The sequence below is a fragment of the Diabrotica virgifera genome, chromosome 5 (genome assembly GCF_917563875.1).
Source record: "Diabrotica virgifera virgifera chromosome 5, PGI_DIABVI_V3a".
Taxonomy (NCBI): domain Eukaryota; kingdom Metazoa; phylum Arthropoda; class Insecta; order Coleoptera; family Chrysomelidae; genus Diabrotica; species Diabrotica virgifera.
Window position 1 is genome coordinate 195,516,211 of NC_065447.1, and position 16,006 is coordinate 195,532,216.

The following is a 16,006-nucleotide window of genomic DNA, read 5'->3' on the forward strand; positions in this document are numbered from 1 at the left end:
TTCCGGACCTTTTTGAGAGGGAGGATAACTCAAATATTATTATTTGAGTTATTTTCAAGCAATCCCTGCAAAAAAATTTGAGTCACCTCTCAACGTCCAAATGTACTAATATTTTTACAGATGCGCCCTGGTCTATACGTGGAACAAAAATGTATTTTCAATTTGATGGAAAATAAAAGTCTGGTTTTATTTTGACAGATTTTTCCATAACGTTTGCTAAATTTGAAATAAAACGCGCCACAAAAGAGTAACTTTGATACAGCTTTTATTTTGAAGCTCTTTTGTGGTACGTTCTACTTATTTAACGTTCTACTTTAAAAGTTGGCCATATCATTTATTATTATCCTAACATAAAAAATTATTAAACATTCCAAAAAAATTTTCATAGGCTCAATTCTCTATATGAAAATCTTAAATGAATCAGGCTGTTTAGAAGCATGTTTTGTATAAATGTTTGAAGCAAAATTGCGCTCAAAAAGAAAAATCGAAGAAATCTTCTTTTTTCGATTCAAGAGATTCTATGGTATCTACCGATATAGCGATATAGGGATACGCTTTAATTACTATTTTTGCTAATTTTTATTTTTATTTTTAATAACTTTTTCAAAATGAAATAATACGTTCCATTTAAAATTCACATGCGTAGAATGGCCTGTTAGTTTTAAGAAACGAAATATATCAGTTCTCAGCTTTTAAAAAAACCAGATGTTATACGCCCTTGTATGGGAAATTACCTTATCAGACCCTAGGCCCATAGATTAGTTTAAAAACCACAAACTAATGTTTTTAGTTCAGCGGAGTCGTTTTCACCAGTATCGGTCGATTTCGCATCCCGGCAATGGTCTGACACTCTTACGAGATCTATAAACAAAACACCTTTTTTTTACCAAAATAAATAAGTATGTTATTGAAAGTTGTTTGCGTTTTAATTAATATTTATTTTATATAATTAATTCCGTCAACACACACCAAACGGAACATTATATTGGTGACCCCGAGAATATTTAGAACGCCGCGAAAATTGAAAAAGTTAGTGTTAATAATATTCTTTTGCCGGTTTTAAATACAGTGAACATCGAAAATGACGGACAATACCAGTGCTTCAGTGCTTCAGGATAACAGTGCTTCAGTTGATCGGATTTCAGTTAAAATCCCACCGTTCTGGCCCAACGATCCTGAAATTTGGTTCCTGCAAGTGGAAAATCAATTTACACTGGCAAACATAACAAGTGACGCCACAAAATTCAACTATATAATTGCCAATTTAGACACAGCTTACAAATTAGAAGTTAGGGACATTATTGTTTCAAAACCAGCCACAGAGGAGTATGTAAAATTAAAGTCAGAGTTAATTAAGAGACTTACAGCCGGTTTCCGAAACGTTATTCAAATCTTCGATCATCTAATCGAGCTGTTAGATTTGATCAACTGTTAACCAGTGACGAGTTTCTCAAACGTCGATCATCTTAAAATTATATGATCGTAGAAAATCGATTATCTGACATACGATTTGGTATCGATACTGTCACAATCGGCTGTCATCCTTCAAAATTTCATTTTATAACCAAAAAATTTCAATCCATAGTAAATAACTACATAATTTATATAATTAAAAAATATATTAAAAATGAGCAATACCAACGGAAATCCTCCACGCAAAAATTATACTGAGAGAGAGAGAGAAATGTTTGCTGTTGGAAATAATTGGAAAGTAAGTACGAAATTTTCTAACTTACAGAACAAATTTCTAATTGTATTTTTGTTTTCAGATACAAGCATATTAAATTGAAAACAAATAATGTACCAATGCTATGTCCACCAACCAAAACAATGAAACCTGGGAAAAAATAGCGCTGAATTTCCCAGAACTCCCAAGCAGCTGAACACTGCATATATAAACTTAAAAAGGGTCACTAGCCAAAAAGTAGCAGAGGAAAATGTAAGTGTATAAAACTTTCGGTTGATTTAGAGCTATATGGATTAATTACATTGCAGATTCAAAAATATAATGAGCAGAAGGTTTTGGACCAGTTGAAGAGAGACCAAACTGCGGACAAAGTAGGTAACTTAAATTTAAAGCTCTTAACACCAGGTCAGTCGAATTACACTATTTCTGAGTGGAATATTTTTATAAAAATATAATCCAATGAAACTAATTTTATGATGGGAACTAACCTAGTGTTGAGACAATAGAAGTTTAGTATTTGAGGGTGTTAACGCCAAAGAGGTGTAAGTCATATTTGTGAAATGATGGAAGTCTTGCTTTATAACTTTGATAAATAGACATTTTTTCATCAGGAAAAGTGGTGTAAGTATTTACAGTAAATACTTACACACCACTTTTTCTCTGAAGAGGTCTGTGTATATAATATCAAGATTATAAAATAGGGCTTACATCATTTCAAGAATATGACTTACACCACTTTGATTTTAACCCTTTCATTTCTTAATCAGTAATGAACTAATGAATTGTTTTCAGAAAGACATACTTGCAACAGATGGTGGCACATTTAGGCCTCGTCTCACAGATGTAGGGGCACAAATGTTGAGTTTGATTGGCAATCAAATCCAACCTTTACCCGACAGTTGTGACAGTGCATCTGGTTTCTTCACATCTGGTGAGTCCTTATTTTATTAATTTATTTAAATAAAGGTAACTAATTTTAAATTTATTTATATATATAAAGCTTGATCAATATTTCCAATATTATCTGAACAATAACCTGTATATGGTCTTGATCTGTACAAAACTTCTGAATTAGAACATTTTTTTGTTCAGCACGTTATCCACAAATGTAGTACAGTGACCATTAGTTTAACTATTTAAAACTATTATCTGATAATGCTAGGTTTACGTATTCTATGGATGTAGCAATAGAAAGAAGCCACCTTCTGTTAAAAAGGATGATTAGAAGAGGGAGGTATGGTATAGTCGGTCTAGTCGGTTTTCTAAAGATTAACTTAAGTTTATCCATTGTTTCCAAAGTATGTACATCCGGATGTAAGTTTTTGAGTAAATCTAGAATGTTTTTGGCATCTGAAAGATTTCCATCTAAATTGGATATTGTATCCTACAGTTCTAAGTCAATTTAAGATTTTTTGAAAGGTATTATTGTTTAAAGTTTGATTGTTAAAGATATTATTTCTATGTTGATCAATAATAAATCTGAGAACAAGGGTGATAAGCGGTTCCCCATAGCCAGACCTTGTGCCTATCTATAGACATCATTAAACAAAAAAAAGATCTTTTGTAAACCAAATTTAAGCAAACTCAAAATATGAGAATTAATATCAATAAATATTATTAATACGAATTAATTATTATAATTATTTATTCCAATTCTAAATTAAGGTAGATTATTAACTTAGCTATTAAGATAGCTAAAGTATATAAATAAAAGTAACTACCTACCTAATTCGAGAAAGATTTTTTTTATAAAGAAAAAACTATCTGGTACATCTAAAACAATTGAAATTTTTTTTATTTTTATAGTTGCACAAGACAGTCAAGTGGAAGTAGATTACCTACAATTGGAAGACACATAGCAGACGTCCAATGTACCCTCTACTTCCACTGTGCTGCTCAGTACACCCACGACAACTGCTGTCCTGCCCAAGAAGACAGCCAAGATGTCTCAGGCTCGTTCAAAAAATAAAAAAGTAAAAGATGTAGGGAGCGAAACCCTTAATGTATCTTTTACAAAAAAAATTGAAACAGCAAGACTAGAAAAAAGAAGTAAGATAGTATTTTTCAACAAGAAAAAAAGAAATTTTAGAAGTAGAGCTTCAAATAAAAAAATTCGATCTCAATAAATTATTCGGTAATAGTGGTTAGGTATGTACCTAATAAAGTAATTTTAAATAAAAATTGTAATTTCTTTAAATAATAAAATTAATAAAGAATGTGTTTTTCAAAGTTTATTTACCCACCTGTTAGAATGAGTTATTACCTACTAGCTTCATCCTCTGCTTCTTTGTCTTAATGCATTCCACAATTCTTCATTTGTTATGGTGTTGGGCCAATACATCTTCAGAATATTTTGTGGGAATCTATTTACAAAAACTCTTCCTTGCATTTCCTTCTGATATTGTTCATGTCTCACTCCCATATCGTAGTATCCCTCACATATAGTAGTATTGATTTGATGATACTATTAAATGTGTTTTGGCTAATTTATGTTGAGATATGATATGAGAGGATTTCAAAGGCCTGTTGTATGTTGTTCTTTTTCCTATTCTATGTTTAATGTTTGCCTGGACTCCAACTTTTGCACTATTATACTATCAAGATAGCAGAATTCTTTAACCTGTTTTATTTCTTCTTGATTGATGTATAGTTTACCATGCTCACTTATTCCTATTCTCATCTCTACTATCTTATTAGTGATGATTTTAAGACCAACCTCATCTGCCTTTCCCTCCAGCTTCCTTATCACGTTCTTCATGTCATCTATTGTATGTGATATCAAGCAGATATCATATTGCATATCCCAATGTTGGATTTAATTGGCAACCAAATCTAATCTTTATACAACAGTTGCAGATGGTGCATCTGCTTACTTGCCATGTAGTGAGTACTTATTTTATTTAATTATTTAACAAAAGGTAAGTAGTAATTCTAAATTAAATATTTAAAATTAAACATTATTTTTTTATTTTCACACTAACACAATATGTTGAAGTAGAGCTGAACTAATGCTCCTCTGTAGCACCAACATACAGTGAGCATGTAAAGGTTGGAATAAATTAATTTTCTCGAGAATGGACGATTTTGGAAAAAAATCCCGAAAGAGGTTAATTTTTATTTTTAAATTACGACTTTTTGGCATTATTATCATACTAGTGACGTCACCCATCTGGGCGTGATTACGTCATCAATGATTTTTTTAAATTAGAATATTGGTCGTGTGGTGGCTCATTTGAAAGGTAATTGAATTTTCTAATCAGTAATATAAACATTAACATAATTACTTATACAGGCTGCCCAAAAAAAAATTTTTTGATTAAATTTATTCACATAAAAAGAAGAATATGTCATTTATTTAATTCAAAATACACTTTACTGCTCTTAGAAAACAGAAAGAAATGTTTATTTGAAAAATATTCTTTGCTTTTCGCTTAAATTAAATGTTCAAAGTGTCAAGAGGCAGGTGGGTGGCTGCTTTAATATTGAATTTAAGCAAAAAACAATATTTATTTGTCAAATAAACATTTTTTCCTGTATTCTGATAGCAGTAAAATGTATTTTGAATTAAATAAATTACAGACATTCTTCTTTTTATGTTAATAAATTTAATTAAAATTTTTTTTGGACAGCCTCTATAAATAATTATGTTATTGTTTATATTACTGAATAGAGAATTAACTTACCTTTCAGATGAGCTATCACAAGGCCCCTATTCTCGTTTAAAAAAGTCATGGATAACGTCATGACGCCCAGATGGGTGACGTCACTAGTATGACATATAGGCCAAAAAGTCGTAACTTAAAAATAAAAATTGACCTGTTTCGGGATTTATTTCCAAAATTGCCCATTCATGAAAAAATGAATTTATTCCAACCTTTACGTGCTCACTGTATAATTACACTATATATTTAATTTTAAAAATTAAATTATAATTAAATAACTAATAATTTTATTTATTTATTTATTTATTTATTAAGCGCAACAGGCCTTGTAGGCCTAGGGCTAAAATGTTTACATTTCTGATTACATAAATAATATGGTAAATAACTTAATATAACTTACATAACTTATAAATTTTATTTAAATACACTTCAGTCTTTTTACACACTCCTTCACCACCTCTCTCCATCTCCTTCTGTCCAATGCTAGTTCTTTCCATCTCTCAATGTTACTTTTCTTCAAGTCTTCATATACACTGTCCTTCCATCTTTTCCTTGGCCTGCCTTTCCTCCTCTTTTGTATTGGTATTCGTGAAAGTACCATTTTTGGCATTCGTTTACTTCCCATTCTCTCTATGTGCCCCAAGTATCCTATTCTCTGTGCTTTGATCGTCGTCGTAATCGTTGGCTCTTGATATAGTTCTTCCAATTCTTTATTGGTTCTTCTCACTAATAATTTTAAGTAAACACTAAAATACCCTTTATTTAATAACTATTTAACCTATATAATAACTAAAAAACTCTATTTAATAACTCTAAACAACTATTTATAAACATTAACAGCCCTTTAATCAACCAATAACCTCAAATTAGGTGACAGTTCCTTTTGGTCGCCGTGTGACATGCGAAATTGGTTAATCAGCGTTTCGGAAACTCAAAACACTTATGATCGGCTGTTAACTAACGATTAATCGTTTGTTAAATCATATGATCGACTGTTATTGAACTCCCGTTTAACTGGTGTTATTGAAACTCAAAATGCATTTGATCAACGATTAACCATCGATTACATAATTTTTGAGATGATCGTCCTTTCGGAAACCGGCTGTTAGTGCATCACAGCAACAAAAAATTAAAAGACTACTTGAGCATGAGGAACTGGGCGATCGAAGACCTTCCCAGTTCTTACGACATTTACAGTCTTTAGCAGGCACAACGGTACCAGACAATATTGTAAAGTCTCTGTAGTTAGGTAGACTACCATCGTCTACACAGGCTATTCTAGCTACTCAAGCTAAAGCTAGTTTGGACGCAGTTGCCGAGCTAGCTGACACAATATCTGAAGCTATAGCTCCTAGGGCCCAAATTTCAGAAGCTTCTAACGCTCTTGAAAGCACCAGTGATAAATTGACAGCCGAATTAGCCGACATGAAAATCCAGCTAGCTAGCTTGTCGCAGGCTCAAGCACAAACACGTCGCAACCGCAGCAACTCAAGACGCAGACCATATCCGAGAGACAGTAGCTACAGTAGGGAACATAATAGTGACATATTATGTTGGTATCACTACCGTTTTGGTGACCAGGCTCAAAAGTGCTCTCCTCCGTGCAAGTATCAGGGAAACATCGCGGGCAGTCGGTGAGTGCGGCATCCGATCCAAGCCCAAAATCTCCCCGCCTTTGCGTAACAGACTATGATACTAAAAAACAATTTTTAATCGACACCGGTGCCGATATGTGCGTTTCCACGCGGAAATATGTATGGGGTGCACGCGAAAAGACTTCATACGAACTATACGCGGCCAATGACACTAAAATCGCGACATACGGTTATGTCAACTGGAAGTTTCCTACCACCTTCCAGCCGATTCGAATATGTCCACATAGACATTATAGTGATGCCGGTCTCAGAAGGAAAGAGATACTGTCTAACATGCGTCGACCGTTTCACACGTTGGCCAAAAGCTTTCCCGATGCCTAATCAAGAAGCAGACACAGTAGCCAGAACATTTTTTTCTGGTTGGATAGCTCGTTTCGGCACGCCCAAGCGCATCACAACAGATCAATGCCGACAATTCGAATCGCATCTCTTCAAACCAATCTGCAAATTAACTGGAACTACCCATTTAAAGACAACCGCCTATCATCCGCAAGCAAATGGTATGGTAGAAAGGTTTCATCCACAGTTAAAAGCAGCAATTCGATGTCATGAAAACATCCGATGGACCGAAAGCCTAGCTTCAGTGTTACTGGGCATACGAGGAGCGTGGAGCGAAGATTTAGGTACTTCAGCCGCCGAACTCGTGTACGGAGAACCATTGTGTTTGCCAGGTGAACTATTGTTTTCGTCGCGAAGAAACACCGACGACAGTGCTTACATATATTTAAAAACGCTTCGAAACCATTTCGAAAACCTTCGTCCTACGCAACCGTCGCATCATGGATCCAAAAGCACCTTCATTTTCAAAGACATGAAAACCACCTCTCACGTTTTATCCGCCGTGATACAATCAAAAGCAGCTTAGAAAACCTATATTACGGTCCTTTTCCAGTTATTAAGCGAGGTGACAAGACTTTTGTCGTCCGTGTAAATGGAAAAGAAACAACAATTTCCATAGACAGATTGAAGCCGGCGTACGAGCTTCACGAAAGTATTCATCAGGAGCCAGAAAGAATGACAGTGTCCAGCAAAACGAACACAGACAATGAAAACAACAGACTGAAGAGAAAAGCAAGATTTACCGGAAGTTATCAAGAAAGTGTCGGGCATTAGTGAATTCAGTGATTTTTTTTTCTCCTCGTGTAAACACTGCAATGTATTTTCTGTTATTTTCAATTTTCATTATATGATATGTATTACCTAGCGGCTTATATTTTTCGAAGGGGGTGTATAGCGATACGCTTTAATTACTATTTTTGCTTATTTTCGTTCGTAAATACGTTCAATTTAAAATTCACAATCGTAGAATGGCCTGTTAGTTTTAAGAAACGAAATATATCAGTTCTCAGCTTTTAAAAAAACCAGATGTTATACGACCTTGTATATGAAATTACCTTATCAGACCCTAGGCCCATAAATTAGTTTAAAAACCACAAACTAATGTTTTTAGTTCAGCGGAGTCGTTTTCACCAGTCTCGGTCGATTTCGCATCCCGGCAAGTGGTCTGACAATCTTACGAGATCTATAAGCAAAACAGTTTTTTTACCAAAAAAAATAAGTATATTATTGACAGCTGTTTGCGTTTTAATTAATATTGATTTTATATAATTAATTAAAACACACACCAAGGGGAACATTATAATATATCCTTTATCGAAAGCACAAATCGCGGAGCTGATCGGTGCGGGAGCATTTTTGATCATCTTATCCCGATATAGCCTTTATTATTAACAAGCCATTGATATTTTATTTTTAATCAAAAATTTTATTATAGAAAGGTTTCGTAATAAAATATGAATTATCAGTATTAAACCATGGCAAATAGGCGTAATTTACGAAAAACGGCAAAATTTGCCAAATAACACCTAAAATAGGAAAAATAGGCAAAAAAGCATTTTGTCTATAATCCGAGTTTTATTCACAACATGATCTATTAAACATTGATTGGGCAATTTAATCTGAATATAATTTTAAGGACCCGAAAATTCATTGTTTACTTCCTATTTTTTAAGAAATATAGCTCTGCCTGCCTTGAACTTTGCCCGTCTTTATGTTGCTCCCAACATAGTTGGTCTTAGACCTATATAATTTATATAAACACGACCCTGTTTTTGTATAACGTATTTTTCGTGAATAAATTCGCAATTATAAATAGGTTTTTCCTTGGACAGGACTGTGCGTGAAGCACGCCAAGCGCATTATGACGTAGAATTTTTCATTTGAAGATTAATCAAAACTGATTTGCCAATATCAACCTCACTTAGTTACCGGTCCGGTATTAATTAAGCGACATTTAAATGCCAATTTCCTTTCTATTTATTAAAGGACGACATGAAAGCAAATAGAATTTGATATTTAAATATTAAAATATGGTGAATTAATGGTGATTTTAAAAATTACTTAAAAAAAATTCAATAAACTACATGCTTGGGACAAGAAACAGTACCTTCAGTTTATACCAGTGGTTCTCAACCGTTTTGAGTCATGAACCACTTACAGTTCTTTTTATTATTTGTGGTACCTCCTTTATTTTTAGATCGTATTGTCAAGACTTACTAAGTACTACAATTTTAATTTTATTTTTGGTTTTGCGTCCCAACCCAAGTAATGATGATATGTAGCACAAGTGGTACATGTACCACAGATTGAGAACCTCTGGTTTATACCAACTCTTCTTTCAGTGCATCATAGTTTATCGAATTATCTCTAACGAATTAAGTTGGAAGTGACAGAAAAAAACGTGCGACCGTGATTATTATGCATAGAACTTCAAAAATTATGTATAAGTTAACGGGTTTTTGCATATTAAAGCGACTTGTACTTATTGATGTATAGTTGGTTGACGATTACAATATGTACCTTCTCTACATAGATAACCAATCATTGATGCGAATAAAAGTAATCCAACACAAAAGTAACCGATCGCGACAGTACTTTCACAAATAGGGCTTTTCATCGATTGTCATTTGTTTCGAGCTTCTGTCATGTGTCACATAATATTAATATATCTACGTCATACGTCTTTGGTTTGTATCATTGATATATACCAATAACGTATGACGTAGATATATTAATATTACGTGACACATGACAGAAGCTCGAAACAAATGACTGTGAATGAAAAGCCCTACATCAACGGGTAAAAAAATGACAATTGCAATTTTTGGTTAGTATTTTTCAACGACATAAATATAAATATATTTATGTATAATATATGTATGAATTGCCAATATAAATGAGTCAGATTAAATAAATTATTAGAAGAATTTTTTTGCTTAGCAACAACACTTTTGTTTATTCTAGTAATATTTTGTATTTTGACAACGGCACCCGATTTGGGCGTCGAAACGTTAATAAAATTTTTTTTTTCATTTTAGTTGTGGCTTATTTCCCATATAAATAATTAATCATAAAAATGCCACAAGGAAATAGCTTCAGAACAACAAAAATATAAATATTTTATGTCATTGGTGTATTCGGACATTTCCTAGTGAAATTTTATTTTATATTTATTTATTTGTTCATTAAAATATTTTAAATATTAATATTTTGGCAAATATTTATATAAATATTGATATTTGTATTGATATAAAGGTTCTGAAAACTGTCAGATTTAACTAAAATATCATGTAATGATTCGCGACATTCTTAAAATCCTATATGATAGTTAGGGGAGTGCATATAGATTTTCATTTCGGAAAAAATCAAATTACTTACCTTTTAAACATCTTACTAAACGATGTTTTATTCAAAAAAATCTCAAAAATTTAATTCACATCATAAAGACAAGGCGAAAACGGCGTGTTCGTTAGAAAAAATATTCCCATGAGATTTTTTTGCATAATCACATTCGTGAGACATCCCAGAATAAGGTTCAAGAAGTCGGCCACGTGAAAAGTGGTCCAATTTTTTTTAACAATTTTTTTAAAGCAAATTGCAAACATTAATATTTTTGGCCGGTACAAATTTTTTTTTGTTTTTTGGACTTTTAGGTTTTTTGGACCATTCTGGACAAAAATGATCTCTTGTAATTTTTCTCTAAAGTTGTTTGTTTTCGAGTTATAAATAATTTAAAATTGAAAAAAAAAAGAAAAATGGCGATTTTCAGGGCTTAATAAATTGGTTAAAAGTTATTATTATGAAAGTCAGAAAGTGACTAAATCAAAGTCTAAAGCCCCCCCTACAAGATCCTAAAGAAATTTTTGTCATAATTTTATTACTAAGCTGTTATTTTTAAGTAATAATAATGAGCGCCAGCGCGTATTAGGCCGTCGCGTCGTCTAAGGTGAGTGCGAGAGAGATGCCATTCCGGCAGTCCAATGGGGCTTCTTACTCGCACTCACTCACTCGCACTATTAACTATTGTTAACAATTAAAAATAACAGCTTAGTTATAAATTAATGAGACAAATTTCTTTAGGATCACGTAGGGGGGGGGGGGGGGGTTTAAACTTTGATTTAGTCACTTTCTGACTTTCATAATAATAATTTTTAACCGAGTTATTAAGTCTTAAAAATGGCCATTTTTGCGTTTTCAAATTTTAAATTGTTTATAACTCGAAAACCATCAACTTTAGAGAAAAATTACAAGAGATCTTTTTTGTCCGGAATGGTCTAAAAACCAAAAAAAAATTTGACCAGACCAAAAACAGTAATTTTTGCAATTTGATTAAAAAAATTAAAAAAAAAATTTGGACCACTTTTCTCATCGGCGACTTCTTGAACCTTATTCTGGGGTGTATTAAAAATGTGATTATGCAAAAAAATCTCATGGGAATATTTTTTATAACGAACCCGCCGTTTTCGTCTTGTCTAATACGACGCGACGTCTCAAAAAATGTAATTTTTGAAAATTTCATAGTTTTACAGAATTAACACCACTTTAAGACGGTATTATTACTCAAGTTTAAACAGATCTTTACAGTTTTGTAGGTGTTTTTTTAAGATTAGGATGCAGTCTTTAAAATGCACTAAATTATTTTACTTTAGAAAGGATAACAAAAGTGTAATACAAAAACCGATGATTACAAGCTAAAAAAATGTTTATAAAAATTGATCAAAATTTTTTCTGTAAAACTTACCTAAAATACATTTAATAACAAGCTTTAACAATAATAAATGTTCAACAATTTTTTTTTATTTCTTATACCGTATATCTGCATAACTTATTGTTGATACATAACTTATTGTTGGAACATATTGATAACTTTTGTATTATCAGTCTTATGAAATAAAGTTATTCTTTATAAAATACGCTGCACCGTATATAATCTAAGATGCAACCATAAAATATAAAATTTTATTAATTTTATACGAGGTATCTCAAAAAATATGAATTGCACTCAAGAGTAAAGTACCTTTATAATTCACAACATCGAAAATTGTTATTAAGAAAAGTTGTTTGGAATTCAAAATTATGTTTCAGCGTTCCATTATGTCCCTCTAATTAAAATATTGTGAATAATAAAGGCACTTTACTCTTAACAAATATTCATACTGTTTACATACCTCGTATAAAACTAAATAAGTTTGATATCTGATGGTTTTACCTTAGATTCTATGTAGACCAGGTAGAGCATTTTACGAAGAAAAACTTTTTTTCGTAAAATTGATAATAAAAAAGTTTTCCATGTGGTACCTAGATACGCAAACATAATGTATAAGAGCTTTTTTATAAGAATTTTCAAATTGTAATACCATATTGGGATTCAGCATAACCAAAAACAAAATAGAAACATATTTGATCAAAGTAAAATGATGAATTCAACGATATTTTTAAAATTATTTATACAAAACCATTATTAATAAAAATAAAAATAAATAAATTATTTATAAAAAAATAACAATTATTGTTATTGTTTAAACATTTAATATACAATTAGCGGTCAAATCTGAGAGTAGAACTTTTTACTTTAACATGTACATATATAAACTAACAAAAAAGGTTTTAGAAAAATATAAACTTGTTTGAATTTTTCCGAAACAATGCATGTTTTCGTTCTAATTGCACTCCCCTAATTATCAAAATTAATAACGCACTTAAAGAAGGGTTTGGCATGAAATTTATCAAAAATTATCAAAATTTTCTAAAAATAATCCAATCGCCAGAGTTCTGGTCTCTAAAACAGCGAAATTTTTCTAAGAATATCAATTTTGTGACTCAAAAAAATATGCAAACTTTCCCGTCTGGGCTTCCTCCTAAAACTAGGAGGGGGAAAGGAAAATATCGATTTACGAAAACATATACAGGGTGAGTGGGTAAGAACGCGCCAAACTTTAAGACTGTATAATATACGTAAAAATAATGAAAAATAACTCATATGTGGTTATTCGATTTTCATTTGTTTCAGAGATACGGGGTGTTAAAATTTTTATTACAAACTGACGATTTATTTATTGCTCTAAAACCAGTTGAGGTGTGTAAATTAAATTTGGTGGGTTTTAAGACATAGTTATTGCGCATGTTTTGACATACAATTAATAATTTTATATTCAGCATTGGTGCGCTTACGGGTAATACTCTGAAATTTTTTAAGATAAAAATGGTACACCACTGAAATCAAGTATATTCAAATGGGAAATAAGCCACAATTTTACCTAAAAATGATTTTATTAACGTTTCGACGCCCAAGTCGGGTGTCGTTGTCAAAATACAAAATAATACTAAATAAACAAAAATGTTGTTGCTTAGTAAAAAATTCTTCTAATAATTTATTTAATCTGACTCATTTATATCGGCATAATTTATATGTTCAACATCCAAATGTACTAATACTTTTACAGATTATGCGCCCTGGTCTAATATTATGAATGTATAGAAACTTACATATATATTTTGAATACGTTGTAAGCGTTAAAATATTTTATTTTTTGCATGGAAACGAAGCGTCGTATGAACAAACATGAAGATAGATGGTTTGTCAGAAATTGAAAAGGAAATTCAAAAATAATTTTTAATTTGAAATATCTCAGTGATGTACTATTTTTTTTCTTTAATTTTTTTTTAAATATGTATTAGCACATTTTGTGTAGAATGCACCGTTCTCTCGAAAACACCGCTTGAAGTAACAGGTGATTTTAAATGTCAGTTGGGCCAAATCAATTACATATTTAAATAAAATTTGTGCCGATGTAAAAAAATTTATATCCTTTAATAGTGGAGTCACTGAAGGTTTTCACCTCCGACTTCGTTGAACCTTCATCGATTTTCATGAAAATTGGTGAGTAGTTAGAAGATACTTCAAGTAATAAAGGTGATATTGTTTTTCACGTATTACTCAAAAACTCTAAGATTTTGTAAAAAAGTTATTATTACCAAAATTAAAGATAAAAAAACTTTAATACAGTCCCAACTTAAAGAACTAAACTAATGTTATATCAAAGTGAGTTATGGGTAATTGAATGCATATTTTTTTCGACGAGTACTCAAATCTAAGTATTCAAGCTTACATAACGGGAAAACAATGCATTTTATAGAATATACTTGTTAAGCACTTGTCAAAGTACTTCGAAATACTTATCATATTCGCTCAAGTAGAAGTTAATAGCATTAAAATTAAGCAAGTTATGATGGAAATAAGACAACCCTTTCGATTTTTTTAGGAAAAGTGAAAAATAAAACATACGCCATTTCCACAAAAATTTAAATTTGTAGTAATCCTCACAAGAATTTCTTTAGGTTAACGTAGTTAATGATTTCAACAATTTTGACAGGTTTAGAATGCATATTTTTGAAAAAAAAGATATAATTATAAAAAAGAATGTGTGTGTACTTTGTACGCACGTAAGAAGTTATACTTCTATTATATGATTATATGATTATATGATTATAAACGAAATTAATATACTTTTTATTTATATTTTATTTAAATATTAAATTAATTTATACTTAATACTTCTCAAACATTTTTATTAAAACAGTGCCAAAAATTAAAATAATAAAAAAATAAAACACACACAAACACATTAAAAATGCCACAAATGATTTCTGAACATTAATTGTCGGAAAAATTTTTAACTAAATACGTATTTTCTGAAAATAAAATTATATAATAAATATACTTACAATCATAAAATGTATAAAAAAAAATAAAAAAATAAAAGTTTCTATTGGGATTCGAACCAACTTACCACGCGGCTGGTATTTGAGTTGTATTGGGATTCACCCGCATTAAAACTGCGCTACAGACACAGCTTGTCATTATGTGCGAAGATCGTCTAACTAAACAGATTAACCTTTTGACATTTTTAACTTATGTAAATCAAATTATTTTGATTTTGAATTGAAATGATTTAGAATTGAAAAAATACAACAAAACATAGGGTAATAAGACAATATATTAGGTGAATATTAAGGTGTAAAATAAAAGTATTACATACTACTTATGTATTTTGGTAGGTTCAAGGTAGGTATCGGAGCCCGTATAACGACTAATAAATTTCGCAATCAATTGCGTCGTGCGAAGTGGCTATGTTCAAATATCATAACAAAATTTGATCAACTATTTATAAAACACTTACCAGTGAAAGATTATTTAGCTTTGAATAAGCGAGATCTGCGGCACTCATACTAGGCACAGTTTGATGAGCTTTCACATTGGCATGCAACAATCATCTCTTCTATGTAAATAAGTCCAAAAATATAATATGAAAACTATTTAAAAAGGCAGTATAACCATTAACTAACTTTTTGTTTGTTGTTTCTCTTCCTACAAATTTTAAAACGCAACAAGCATACATTATAACCAAACCATGCACAGTCCCACAGCTGTGTCACAGCTGCCATATCGGATAATTTTTGTCATGTCATTTGAACATCCAATCAGAACAAAGTTATAATGCGCATGCGCCCGGTCGCTAGGTTTTCCCATATAAAATTTCACCGTCATTACGCCCGTAAAGAAGTATAACTTCAAAAATGAGAATTTTTAAAATTATCGTACCTACCGATTTTGCTATTTCCGTAGAGTAACAAACAATCGAGATAGAAACGTTTCAAATTTC

The 16,006-nt window shown here is 31.3% G+C and overlaps 1 protein-coding gene and 1 long non-coding RNA gene across 2 annotated transcripts; both read left to right on the top strand.

Annotated features, from left to right (window-relative positions):
- Positions 1–1,355: 1,355 nt before the first annotated feature.
- Positions 1,356–3,874, top strand: LOC114324990 (uncharacterized). Its single transcript, XR_007698356.1, has 5 exons — positions 1,356–1,711; positions 1,770–1,939; positions 1,996–2,058; positions 2,480–2,618; positions 3,494–3,874. It is a non-coding gene; the product is annotated as an uncharacterized LOC114324990 (long non-coding RNA).
- A 2,622-nt stretch (positions 3,875–6,496) lies between these two features.
- LOC126885558 (uncharacterized) lies at positions 6,497–6,987 on the top strand. Its single transcript, XM_050652144.1, has 2 exons — positions 6,497–6,545; positions 6,599–6,987. Exons 1-2 carry the CDS (start codon positions 6,497–6,499, stop codon positions 6,985–6,987), a joined length of 438 nt encoding a protein of 145 aa, XP_050508101.1.
- The last annotated feature ends 9,019 nt before the right edge of the window (positions 6,988–16,006 follow it).

Excerpts from the sequence above, each read along its gene's own strand:
- LOC126885558 (XM_050652144.1), top strand. The coding sequence starts at position 6,497 with ATGAGGAACTGGGCGATCGAAGACCTTCCCAGTTCTTACGACATTTAC. Across the intron at positions 6,546-6,598 it reads CAGTTCTTACGACATTTACA|GTAGACTACCATCGTCTACA; the intron begins GTCTTTAGCAGG and ends CTCTGTAGTTAG.